Source organism: Miniopterus natalensis, chromosome 9, assembly GCF_054644295.1.
Source record: "Miniopterus natalensis isolate mMinNat1 chromosome 9, mMinNat1.hap1, whole genome shotgun sequence".
In the NCBI taxonomy this organism is placed as follows: Eukaryota; Metazoa; Chordata; class Mammalia; order Chiroptera; family Miniopteridae; genus Miniopterus; species Miniopterus natalensis.
Genome location: NC_142089.1, coordinates 20,931,242 through 20,943,801, shown reverse-complemented (window position 1 = coordinate 20,943,801; position 12,560 = coordinate 20,931,242). Strand labels below are relative to the sequence as shown.

General features: G+C 53.7%; 1 protein-coding gene across 1 annotated transcript in view; it reads left to right on the top strand.

Annotated features, from left to right (window-relative positions):
• GRIK3 (glutamate ionotropic receptor kainate type subunit 3) overlaps positions 1-8,683 on the top strand; it is a 186,049-nt gene extending 177,366 nt beyond the window's left edge. The window contains exons 14-16 of the mRNA XM_016219946.2: positions 5,139-5,361; positions 5,804-6,054; positions 8,489-8,683. Of these exons, the coding sequence (XP_016075432.1) occupies positions 5,139-5,361; positions 5,804-6,054; positions 8,489-8,683 (669 nt within the window). The remainder of the gene's footprint in view (positions 1-5,138; positions 5,362-5,803; positions 6,055-8,488) is intronic.
• Positions 8,684-12,560: the final 3,877 nt, after the last annotated feature.

Here is a 12,560-nt window from a genome sequence, read left to right as displayed (position 1 = left end):
TTGACCTGGATCCCCAGCCTGGAACAGTTGTTCAAATAATAAACAAGACAATCTATCTGATAACCGTGTGTGTGTGTGTGTGTGTGTGTGTGTGTGTGTGTGTGTGTACGTGCATGCACACTTGTGTACCATTGTTGAATTAAAGGATGGAATTAAAAGATGACAGGAGCCGAGTAGAGCAAATGCAGGAGATCGTGTTGAGGACCAGAACCAAGCAGGTGGCAGCCCTGAATGTCCCAGTCCAGAGCAGGTGAACCTCAATTCCGTGGTTAGCCTGTGTTCCTGGTTAAGCTGCAAACCACCTTAAAAAGTGCCCCCAGCTGAGAGTAGAACTCATCCCATTCCTGTCCAAAAACAACTGCAGAAGTGGGGTGTTGGGCTCTCTCTCCGGGGAGCTCAGATCCCCCGCCACTCCCCCACCCTGCAGCCCGAGACGCATGGCTGGAGGCAGCCCCATCATTCCAGAGGAAACTTCATTTGAAGAGTTGTCAGGGAGCAGCAGACATCACAAACAGCGTCTCCTGTGTTGTCCTCCCTCCGTCTTGGAAGATAAAAATTAATTAGGAGATGAAAAAGGAGGCCTTTGAAAGCACCGGTTGGCTGTAAAAATATGTAGGCAAAATGTAAAGGAGAACGTTGGGAAAGCAGGTTCTTTGCAGGGAGAGCTGAGCAGCTTTGAAGGGGAGAGGGTGTCAGAAGATAGCTTCTCCCAAGATTTAACCCTCTCTGGTGTTGGGGTGCGGGAGGCACATTACATGTGGGTGGGACTGTGTATGAGGGACAGCCGCTTAGAAAAGAGATGGGAGCTGGGGGCCAAGAATTTTAGGCTCTCTGGGTTCCTGGCCCTTCCCCTTGCACGGCCTTGCCCTGTCCGAGCACCCTAGCCTGGAAGGCACTTGCAGAGGCCATTCAGTCCACCACCACCCCCTTTCAGCTGCTTAGCACTCTTCTGTGAGCTGGAGGGCTCCGGGGGCAGTCCCTGACCTCAGCTTCCTGTTCCCCTGACCTGTCTGCTGGCCTCCCCAATGGTGCATGAGCCCTGTTTTCAATCAGTGGTGGGTTGGAAGACCAATATGCAGTGACCAGGCAGAGCTGGATGGGATGCACCTGGCCCAGTCAAGTCACATCAATCTCAAAGTCAGACAGGCCAAAACTGAAGTCTTGGGTGTTGTCTCTGCTGGGTGACCTTGGGCAAGTCATGTTACTTCTCTGAGCCTGAATTTGCTCACCTGTATGACAAAGATACCAGTTCCCACCATGGGGCAATTAGCAAGAGGATTCAGTGAGCTGCACTACATGCAGTGGTTGGCCCAGTGTCGGGCACACAAGAACACTGAAGTCCCAGGCTCTGTCCTCTGGATGCCACCCCAGTTGGCTGGCACAAAAGATGGGGAAGCAGACTGGACCCTTTGCTCCTATTGCTCCTTAGTCCCAAAAAGGAGTACATTGGAAAGAGCCCAGGCAGCGGACACTTGGAGGCTCTCCATTCTTCCATGTCCTTCAGGACTGGGCCTTTGTGGAGGGCATTGGTGCCTCTGTCACAGGATGGCCATCTGCCTCTATACAGAGAGAAGCACTTCAGGAGGTGCCCAGAGGTCCCCAGAACAGAACAGACCCAGAGCAGGCAGAGGAGCAGCGACAGGTGCAGGGGGTGGGCCGGTGATGCTGGGAAGTTATTGAAAACCACTCAGTTACTGAGGACCTCTCTGTGCCTTAGTTTTCTCATCTATGAAATGGTTGTAAAATAGTGCCCACCTGCTAGCGTTACTGAGATGATTAAATGGGAAAATTCACATGTACAGCTTGGAACTGCACCTGACCCAGAGTACACATGCCATAAACACTATTTTTATTGTTGATTGTTGAAACCAGTGATACAACGCCTCTTCAGCCCACAGATATGATTTTGAGGGCCACACATTGCTTATACTTTTTAAATTTGTTGCCAACATTTTAAAATTGGGAGATATTTGCATTTAAAAAATTCACATTTTCAGCTGCCTGAAAATGTGAAAGACAGAGCATCACGGAGCCGGCTCTTCCATGAAGCAACAGTTGTCAGGAGCTGAGAGATGATGGGTCTCTCCAGTTATCAAAAATTCCGCTCAGCATTCTTTACTTATTAGTCAGCATTCACTGAGTGTTGTGTCATTATAGCCTATAGCAACACTGTACTGTAGAAATTATTATCCCCCATTTCTAGATGAGAAAACTGAGCCTTAAAAAGTCTTAAAGAGCCTTAAAGAGAAATAATGATGCCAGGCACTTACTGAGCGCTTCACAGGCCAGGCTCTGTGCTAAGCTAACCCCCATGCAAAGTGAGGCTCAGAGATGTGATGTCACTTGCCTGTGGTTACAGAAGGAGCTGGCATTTAAAACCAGAGTTCATGCAGTGGGGCTGACCCCTCCCCCCACCACCCCAGCCGCAGCCCTCCCCTCCTGACTTCCCCCTTCAGGGGCCAGCCTGCGGCCTCGCACAGTGGCTGCTGCCGGGCTGGAGGGTCAGCCGGTCTGCCCTGGCCAGGCGGGCAGAGCAGCAGACTTAGGGAGACCCCCTGGCCCCGTGGAAATAAGCCAAGAGATATGATTCACTGCTCGAGTATGGGGAACTGATAAAGCCAAAGACTCCACACCCAGGGATAAGAAAGCCAATTACTTTGGGAAAGGTTTCCTTTCTAACATGGAAAATACCCCCAGTTTCACGTGCAATCTCCCTGCGCACGCTCCCCAGGATTCAGCTCCCTTTGGAATTTATATATATATATACCTACATACAGTTTCTTGTACAGGAATGTTAAATTCTCAAGATTAAGTATCTCTGGTTGAGGAAAATCAATTTACTTCTTTGAGGAGAACGGAATTGAAAGTCGTGAGCCTGAAACTTACTTTCCTGCCAATTTTACTGATAAAAAAAGTCTCTTCATCCTGGCACATTTCCCCGTATGGCTGCTGCAAACAATTCCATTAATTGACTTAGGTGACTGGCCCCTGAAGCAATGCTTATTAAGGCTCCCAATGGAGCTGGGACAGGCAGGGTGACTCAGGAGCCATAGGTAGGTGGGACTCGGTTCCCTGGGGTGGTGACTATAGCTCAGGTGTCTCTGGTGGCCAGGCCCAGGGAGATGGAAGAGAGGCCTGAGATTCCAGGAAGGGCCCTAGATGTACTTTTTCTTGTCTCAAAGATGCCAGAGGGAAGCTTTTCAGAGAGATGCCCAGAATCAGAGAATCACAGGACAGAACATAAGGGGGACAGAGACTGTGAGTGGGGGTGTTTGAGAATGGGGGCCCCAAGATATAAGACAAGCACAGTGGGCATTCTAGGGATGTAGATTTCATGCCCATCTGCCTAAAGGTGATCAAGGGAGTGACTTTGTTGGCACCGGAGCTGGCAGAGAAGAACCTCTTAAAACCAGCATCACAGTTGGCTTCCTGCCTTACTGTCACCTCTCATCTTAACTGGCCCAGGCTTTCTGGTGTCCTTTCCCATCTTCCTCACTCTGTTCCTTTACCCACTGGAGGCTTTTATGTGTCCTTTCTCAAAGCCTATCGGCCCCAACACTCCCTCAAGCCCCCAGTGGAAATTTCTGTCTCCTTCTATGGTACAGTGTTACTGGAAAGAGCATATGTATTGGGGGAATGGGGTGCTGAGGCAAGGACTCAGGGGGCAGTTTGCAGAGTAAGGAGAAGCTCTTATCTTCTGAGACAGGAGTGGGACAGGGCTCCCGGAATGGTTCATTGTCAAGTCACTTTGGCCAGGCTCGAGATTCTCCCTGTGGCTGACTGTGTGCATAGGAGTGGGTGGATAAGACACATGAGGCAGAGAGGTGGATGGAAGGTAGGGTGATGGATAGAGGAGTAAGAGGATGGATGGATGGATGGATGGATGGATGGATGGATGGATGGATGGATGGATGGACAGATGGTTGCCCAGGTGGGTGAATGGGTGGATAAATAGGCAGAAGGCTAGGTGGATGGTCAGATAGTTAGTTGAATAAATTAGCATATAGATAGTATGTGAGTGAATGGGCGAGAACATGAACATGATGAATGAGGGGGTGGTGGATGGATGGGTGGGTGGATGGATGGTGGATGGATGGATGGTGGATGGATGGATAGATGGGTGGATGGATGGATGGTGGATGGATGGATGGCAGATGGATGGATGGATGGATGGATGGATGGATGGATGGATGGATGGATGGATGGGTAGATGGATGGATGGGTAGATGGATGGATGGGTGGGTTGCATGCATACATTGGAGGTGTAAAGGGAGCCCTGGTGGCCTAATAAACCCCTGGTTCCCAGCTCTCATAGAAGGAGAATTTGGAAAGCGGGAGAGACTGGGATGGAAAAGGAGCTGAGGTGCTAGAGTCACTGAAGAGAGAATAGTATTTAGTTACCATAACCAGGTGGGCAGAATACCAGGACCATGTGTACCTAGTAATCAGGGATGATAGGACTTGAATAATCTGATTAAAGGAATAGTTAGAATTGATTATCTGGAAAAATAATTATACTGGGAACAGAAATAGCTTGTGTGAGTATGTGTATAAAAGAGTGTATCAGTTATCTATGGCTGTGTAACAAATTACCCAAAACTTAGTGCTTAAAACAACACTTACGATCTCACAACCTGTGGGTCAGGATTCAGCGCAGCTTCACTGGGTCCTCTTGATTGGTTGTCTCACAGGCTGCATCCAAGGTGTCAGCTAATGCTGCAGTCATCTCAGGGCTCCGCTGCAAGTTCCCCCACATGACCGTTGGCGGGACTCAGTTCCTCTTTGGCTATTGGACCGAGGGCTCAGTTCTTCACTGGCCATTAGCTGGAGGCTGCCCTTCATTCCCAGCCATGTGGGCCTGCACATGTAATGATTCTACAAATATAAGAGAGAAAAAATAATTTTTTAAAAGCCAGTGTGAAAACCACTGGTGCCACAGCAGAGAGCCAAGGGTTTCCAGATGGAGGGCCTGGGTCTGAATCACTCACTGGCTGTGTGTTTGGGGCCTCCCCTTCCAGGGCCTCGGTGGGTGGCGCCCCCTCACTTCCAGGACTGTAGACAGAGCCCATGGCCAGCCCTGTAGGCGAGGTCCCCGCTGTGCTCAGTAACTGTGTGCATCCCCTCCCCTCGCGGCGCAGAAATCCAAGATCTCCACCTTCGAGAAGATGTGGGCCTTCATGAGCAGCAAGCCCTCGGCGCTGGTGAAGAACAACGAGGAAGGCATCCAGAGGGCGCTGACCGCGGACTACGCGCTGCTCATGGAGTCCACGGCCATCGAGTACGTCACCCAGAGGAACTGCAACCTCACCCAGATCGGGGGCCTCATCGACTCCAAGGGCTACGGCATTGGCACGCCCATGGGTGAGCGAGGGGCTGCAGGCGGGGGGGGGGGTTGGCGAGGCCCCCACATCCACTCCCACACACAGTGGCCGGTTCCCTCTCCCAGCTCTTCCCACTGAGCCTTGAGAGTTGGCATCTCCCCAGCCCAGAGATGCAGGCAGGGGTGGCCCAGAACTGGGGCAAACACAGAGGTGGGGCAGCGCAGAGGGCCTGCTGCTCTCCCTGGCCTCGGCCCTGTTGACACAGCCCAGACACCGCGATGCGCGGGCAAGACCCCCTCCCCAGGTGAGGACGCTGCCTCCCACCCACAAGCCATATAGACAGAGGCCTTCTGACAATAGGGTCATCCTCTTATGAGCTCCCCAAGAGGGCCAGTGATGTGGCCGGCATCGGCCAGGGTGCTGTCAGGGGCACACAGGATGGACCGAATGCCGCTGACATCTGTCGCCTCATCCCAACGCAGGCTCCCCGTATCGGGACAAGATCACCATCGCCATCCTGCAGCTGCAAGAGGAGGACAAGCTGCACATCATGAAGGAGAAGTGGTGGCGGGGCACCGGGTGTCCCGAGGAGGAAAACAAAGAGGCCAGCGCCCTGGGGATCCAGAAGATCGGGGGCATCTTCATCGTCCTAGCCGCCGGGCTGGTTCTGTCGGTGCTGGTGGCCGTGGGCGAGTTTGTGTACAAGCTCCGCAAAACAGCCGAGCGAGAGCAGGTGAGCCCCGCACGCCGGCACCTTCAAGGGAGGGAGAGGGCGGGAGGGAGGTGGAAGAAGGGGGCTTATGCTGGTATCACACCTCCTACGTGCCAGGCACAAGGTAACCTCTGACCTCCCCCTCGCCATCGCCCACCCTGCATGCCACTCACCGGGAGCCCGCCAGTCCCCGCCCGGCACTGACTGAGACACCTCCCCGTCCCCGCCGCCCCAGCCAGGCCGGGCCGTCCTCTAGCTGGGCCCTGCGCAGCTTCCAGCCCGGCCTTCCTGCCTCCACACTCCCTCTCTGCCCCCCCCCCTCCATCCACAGCCAGGGCCCCCTGTGAGCCTTGATTCAAACCCTGCCATTCCCCTGCATAAAACCCTCCAGGCTAATTACTGGAGCTGGGCGATGGTTACACAGGGGTTCATTAGACTGTTCTCTCTACTTCTGCATAGAGCTGGAAATTTCCATAATCAAAAGTTTAAAAAAGAAGAAGGCTAAGAGGTCCCGCCCCAGCGTTCAGATGGGAGAACCTACACTCAACCTGTCTGATTAATTCAAGTGCCTTTGGGCAGTGGCTCTGGGTCCCCACGAGCAAATTAGAATCATGAGGAGAGGGTTTTTCAAGTGCTAATGTCCTGGCCTCAGTCCTCGAGACTCCGTTTTAATTGGTCTGTGGTGGAGCCTGGCATTGGCTCTGCGGTGGAGCCTGGCATTGGCGTCTTAAGAACGTGCACGGGGTGACTTCAGTGAGCACCTGAGCTGAGGGCCGCTGGGCTGGGGGAAGCGCCTCTCACCACGAAGCTCAAAGCGACACCGGGCCAATGCTGAAAAAGAGTGTATGTGGTTAGGTCGTGTGTACAGGGAACCATTAGAAACAGGCAGCTTTTACATCCATCAAAAATGAAATGGAGCCCTTTATAAGCAGCAAGCCTGAGTCAGCAATGCACCCAATGGAAGTGGCCAAGATATGTGTGGTTTTACTTACAAAGATGTTCATAGAAGTGTTCGTTATCACATGGTAAACAAAACATAAACAGGAAGCACCCTAAATGTCCAATAATCAGGTATGGCTAAAACAATTATGATACATTTAAAAAATAAACTCTTTAGGAATTTCCATTATAATTGGAATGAGCTCCAAATTCGGCCAAAAAGCCTGCGGGATCTGCCCCTTGCCCACCTCTCTGACTTTCTACTTCCCACCCCACCCCCTTCTCTGCTCCACACACACTGGCTTCCTTTTAAAGTCCTTAGTGCACCAAACACGTTTCAGGCCTCTGCACATGCTGTTCTGTCCACCTGAAAAGATCTTCCCCCCCCCCCCCCCCCCCCGAGTGCCATATCCTTGGCATCTTCTGGTCATTCAGTTTCAGCTCAAAGGTCACCTCTCAAGTAGCCGTCCCTCCTGTCTCTACTGCCAACCCCTCTCTATCCCACTTTTCTGCTTTATTCTTAATAGTTACCACTCTCTGAAATTATTTGTTTATGCTTATTACCTGTTTCTAGTCCTCCCTGAGGCTGGGACCTTATCTGTCATTCTCACTGCTCTATGCCTAACACCTAGAATAGTGCCTGGCACATAGTAGGTGCTCAGTAAATATTTTCAGAATAAAGAAAAGGAGGTGAGGATGATGTTTTGTGTTTAGTGGGTGAACAAGGGGAAGCTTGGAGAGGGCACACAGCTGGAAGAGGCAGAGCCAGAATTCGAAGCCAGGTCCCGCTCCCCTGCACCGCACAGCCTGTGTACAAGCTGTCTGGGTGCTGATGCCCTGGCCTGACTGGATAAGCTGAGGCATTGGTGGTCCCCACTGCCTTCCAGACAAACTGCAGGGCAACCTCTGCCATCATATGCCTGAGAGTGATGCTGCAGATTTGCTGTTCCTCTCCAGTACTCACAGGAACTTAGGCCAGAGGAGGCCACTGCCACTCAGCTACCCTGCAGGGACCTACCTCCCAGACGCTCACCTTGAGAAACACATGCTGGATTCCCTGAGTGGGAGCTCGGTGACCCTCCCCTTGGTTGGAAGCCCCCTACACATTCATCAGTTGTTTCTTAAACCCTGACTCTGTGCCAGGACTAGGGCTGGGGGCTGGGCTCATGGGCAGGAAACTGACAGGTTCCTGCTCTCAGAATCTAGTGGAGAAAAGTTAGATGGGTCAGCTCCTCAAACTTTAATGTATGTGCCAATCAGAGCCTCAGTGTGCCCATCTGTAAAATGGGAATAAGGTGATACTACCCGCCCTACCACCTTAGTGTCCAAACAAGAATGTGGTGTCCTGTAGGCTGCTACACAAACTGTTCGTCTTGCCCCGAGCGGAGGGTGGGCAGGGTGAAGGGGTGAGAGAGACCTGGTAGCCTTAGCACAGGCTCGGAAGGAAGGGTGGGAGTTGGCTGGATTGCAGGGCCAGGCCTCACCCCTCTGCCCTTTCCCTCCCACCCCACCCCAGCGTTCCTTCTGCAGCACCCTGGCCGACGAGATCCGGTTCGCCCTTACCTGCCAGCGTCGGGTCAAGCACAAGCCGCAGCCTCCCATGATGGTCAAAACCGACGCCGTCATCAACATGCACACATTCAATGACCGCCGGCTCCCGGGCAAGGACAGCATGACCTGCAGCACATCACTGGCCCCCGTATTTCCCTGAGCACTGGTGGGGTGGGGACCGCAGGCCTGGGGGCAGGGCGGAGAAAAGCAAAGGACACTGGAAGGAACGTCCCCTGTCCCCACACTGGGCTTGGGGACCGGAGCTGCTGCCTGCCTGTTGGGCCAGGAGCCCTCTGCTCTAACCTACCGGGAGACCAGCAGGCCCCCAGGCCAGCTGCCTGGGCTTCACTCTCCTGTTTCCTCTGTGGGTTTCTGACGCTGCCAGCCGAGACAGCCAAGGCCAAAGGAAGCACATGCCTCTCTCAGGCCACACTCACCTGCCCCTCAACTTTCCTCTACAGTCAGAAGTTTCTACCATGGCCCTTCAGAGGCCAAAGAAAGCAGGCAACAGCTCTTTTGTTGCCACTCCTTCCCCAGCAGCCCGGGTCTCCTGGGGCTTAACTGTGAGACCAGAAACACAAACCCTGGGCATCGCAAGGATGCTCTAGTTTGGCTGCCAGTGGGAGCTGAAGATGCAGGATGGCCACCCACTTGCCTGGGCAGAGGGAAGACTTCATTCCCCAGGGGCTGCCCACATGCTTCTGAACTCCTGGACTTGGCACCACCCGTGGCAGCCCCTGTTCGGGCAAAGTTGAAGGCAGAGAGCCCCATAGGGGAAAGGAGGAGCTGGGGTCTGGGAGCGAGGAGAACGCACAGAGGCCACCATACGAATTCTCACAGACAATGTCCAATGGCCCCCACTTCCCTAGGGGAGTGCGGGAGGGGTCGGAGCAAATTCTTCTCCACTTTGTGGCCAGAGGAGAGAGGACCCCCTGAATCTCTCGAAAGGGATGCCCGGAGACTCAGCCAATATTTGAAGCTCAGAGAAGCAGTGGATTCCATGGAAATCCCACAGGCCCTCAGTCATTGGATCTTACCTTGCTGGTTACCAAGCTGTTTTTTAAACCCTGATGGCATTAGGGAGCTTGGGCTCCTTGCCGTCCACTCATCAGCAGCTCCCCATCCCTGGCCAGCTGGCCATGAGATGCTTCTGTCATCTCGGAAGGAGAGTAGCCTAGGTCAAAGTGAGAGTCAGACCACCCCACCTCAAAGGAGGGGTCCAGATCCTACTGCACAGGCTGACTTTGGGGTAGATGGGAAAACTAGAGGGGCCCTAAAGAATTCCCAGCCTCCTGGACTTGCCAAATCTAAAGATACCTACCCCAAAAAAGTTTTTTAGGGGCAGGATATCATGGCTGGCAGAGGCCCCAAAGGTGGGAAGAGAGAAGCTGCCCCCTGGAGAATTAACCAAAGACCCCATACAGAGGCACAAGGCCAGCCTGGCTCCCAGTCTCTTGTCCAGAGCAGCTGGGACCTTGTGGGGTTTGGGGTTCAGCAGAGAAGCAGCAGCAGGTGGGGTACCAGCGAGGGGTAGACCGGATGATCTGTAGTTTCCAGCTAGCTGTGACGGATGTTCTAGAGGTCTGTGACTTTAAGAGTCTGGGAGAAGAATGAGACATGGAAGGTTTAGGAGCAAAGTGTCCTTAAAGAGAATGTGATGGGACCAGCAGGGCTTCCCACAGCCAAGGGCAGTCTTCGAGCAGGGGATAAAGACTGGAGATTCTGGACAGGGACCCAGAGGCGCCAGCCACCCTCTCCCATCTCTCTCCTGCTTCTGCTTGAGGAGTCTGGTGAGGGCAGAGCTACATGTAGGTCTCAAGGGCCCTCTCAGCTGGGGTGCAAGGTGATCTCTAGCTCCCCGAAGGACTTGCGAAGTAGGAGAGCACAGTGGGCTCATGTGACAGGTACTGTCCCTCCTACAAACTGTGAGCGGCGGGACCAAATCAGAGCAACTCTGACAGGCTGTGTGCACTGGAGGTGGGAGAAGAGGCCAGACAGGCAGCGTAGCCGACACACGCAACAATAGGAAAAGCCATGCTGTAGTGAGCTGTGGGTGCAGGGGTGTGTGTGCATAGGTGTGTGCCTGTGTCTCTGTACGTGTGAGTTTTGAGGGCTGGGAGAAATGGACAGATTTGGACATATCCAGAGTCCAGGGCATGCAATAATAGAATCCTTTGGGTTCTGGTGTGTGTGTGTGTGTGTGTGTGTGGACACTCGTGTGCATGTGTGTGAACTGGGGATGAGGGAGACAACTCTGGACAAGCAGCAGAGCCCCATACATGTAAAAACAGGAGAAGCCATGTCGTAATGGGGTTCTGGTGAGTATATATGTATATGCATGCACGTGTGTGTGTGTGTGTGTGTGCGCGCGCGCGCGCGCGAGCACGCGCATGTTTGTGCACCAAATGGCATAGGATGGAAGACAGGACAAAACCTGCAGCATTGCCAAATACGTTTTAAAGGAGAAGCCATGTCATCAAGGGATCCACAGGTGCGCAGGTGTGTGTGGGCGGAAGGGCAGGCCCAGGCAGACGTGCGGCAAGGTCGGTGCATGTCGTGTGCGAAAAGCCATGGGGAACTGGAGCTAGTGTGTGCATGTGTGCCCACACGTGTGTTCAAGCGCACTGTTCCAGCTCACTGCAGGAGCGGAGGTGGACAATCAGGAAGGCAGGGAACCAGGGTCTGTTTGCACTCCTGTCATGGGGAGAGATCTTTCGTCACAAAGATTTGCTGAGCTCGTCTAGATGCAGGCACGGGGAGGCAGCCGGGTGCGGGCAAAGCATGCCGGGGACTCGTGGCAGGTGACTCCTTTGCTCTAGGCAGAGTGCCCTCTTTGAAGGGGGAAATGACGTATTTTTGCAATTTCCAGGACTCTGATGAAAGTATTTGCCCATTTGCTCTCACCAACCACAGATATTAACCACTGTCTTTCTTCATCCAGTATAATTTCTTAGCACACGCCCACATCCATGCTCATACCACACACACGCACGTGTATAACTCCATGAGCATGTGTTCTTCTGAGGCTATGCACGTAGACTATGATGAGAGAGAAAAGGAGGGGGCCTGGGGTCCGAAGGCTTTTCATCACAGCAGTGAGGCATGGTGGGTTTCAGTGAGGGAAGTCCCCCAAAGGTACTGAAGTGATTTGGGGCTCCCAAACGGAAATGGGGCGACACGCTGCTGATCTTCCCCCCCACTGGAGCCTTATGTCCGTATGCGCGGCTCATGTTCAACTTCTGGCTGATGTCCTGTGTTTGTCTTCGAGACCAGCGCCAGGTTCAGGGTGCAGTGGAAACCACTTCTGCCCGAGTGTGAGCTGTGTCTCTCCAGGTACTAAAGGCTCTGCCACATCTCGATGGGTGAGGGTGGGATAAGATGTCCCCAGCAAGACGGATCATGTGGAAATAAAGTTTAGTCCCGCCAGGGGATGCGGACTGAGCCGCAGCGGGTGCACGTGGGCGCAGGCACAGAGGACTGAGGTCAGGGCCAGGAGTGACGGGGAGTGTAAAGCTGGTTTGGATGGAGCAGAAGGTGGGACTTGCCTGAGCAGTTCTAGACTGTCCCTGTCTGGCCCCACATGCTGGCCCTAAACAGAATCGTGCCCCCACCTTCCACCGCTCTCCCACCTCACAACTCCAGTGCCTCCTCTCAGCCTGCTCAGACCTACCAAATTGAGGGGCAGCAATGGGGAGACACACACCCCGCCAAAGCCCTTGGGCCTTTGGACAATAAGCCCTCATCTCTCCCCCCCTGACCTGTTACTAGTCTCTCTGCTGTGACACAGCTCAGACCCCCATCACAGCAGAGACTCTGCCTCCACCAGAGGAGCCCGCTGGCTCCCCCCGGGCACCAGCAGGGGCCTAGGGTGTCAGGTGAAGACTCCAAATGGCTAGAAGTCACTCCCCCTCCTTAAGCTCTCGGAGGGCAGAGTCAGACCAGGACAGTCAGGAGCTTCTTCCCTGCCTTCTTTTCCAGGGGGTGCTGTGTGGGGGTCTGCAGCTGCTTCTTCATCACTCAGCATGAAGCAGATCCCT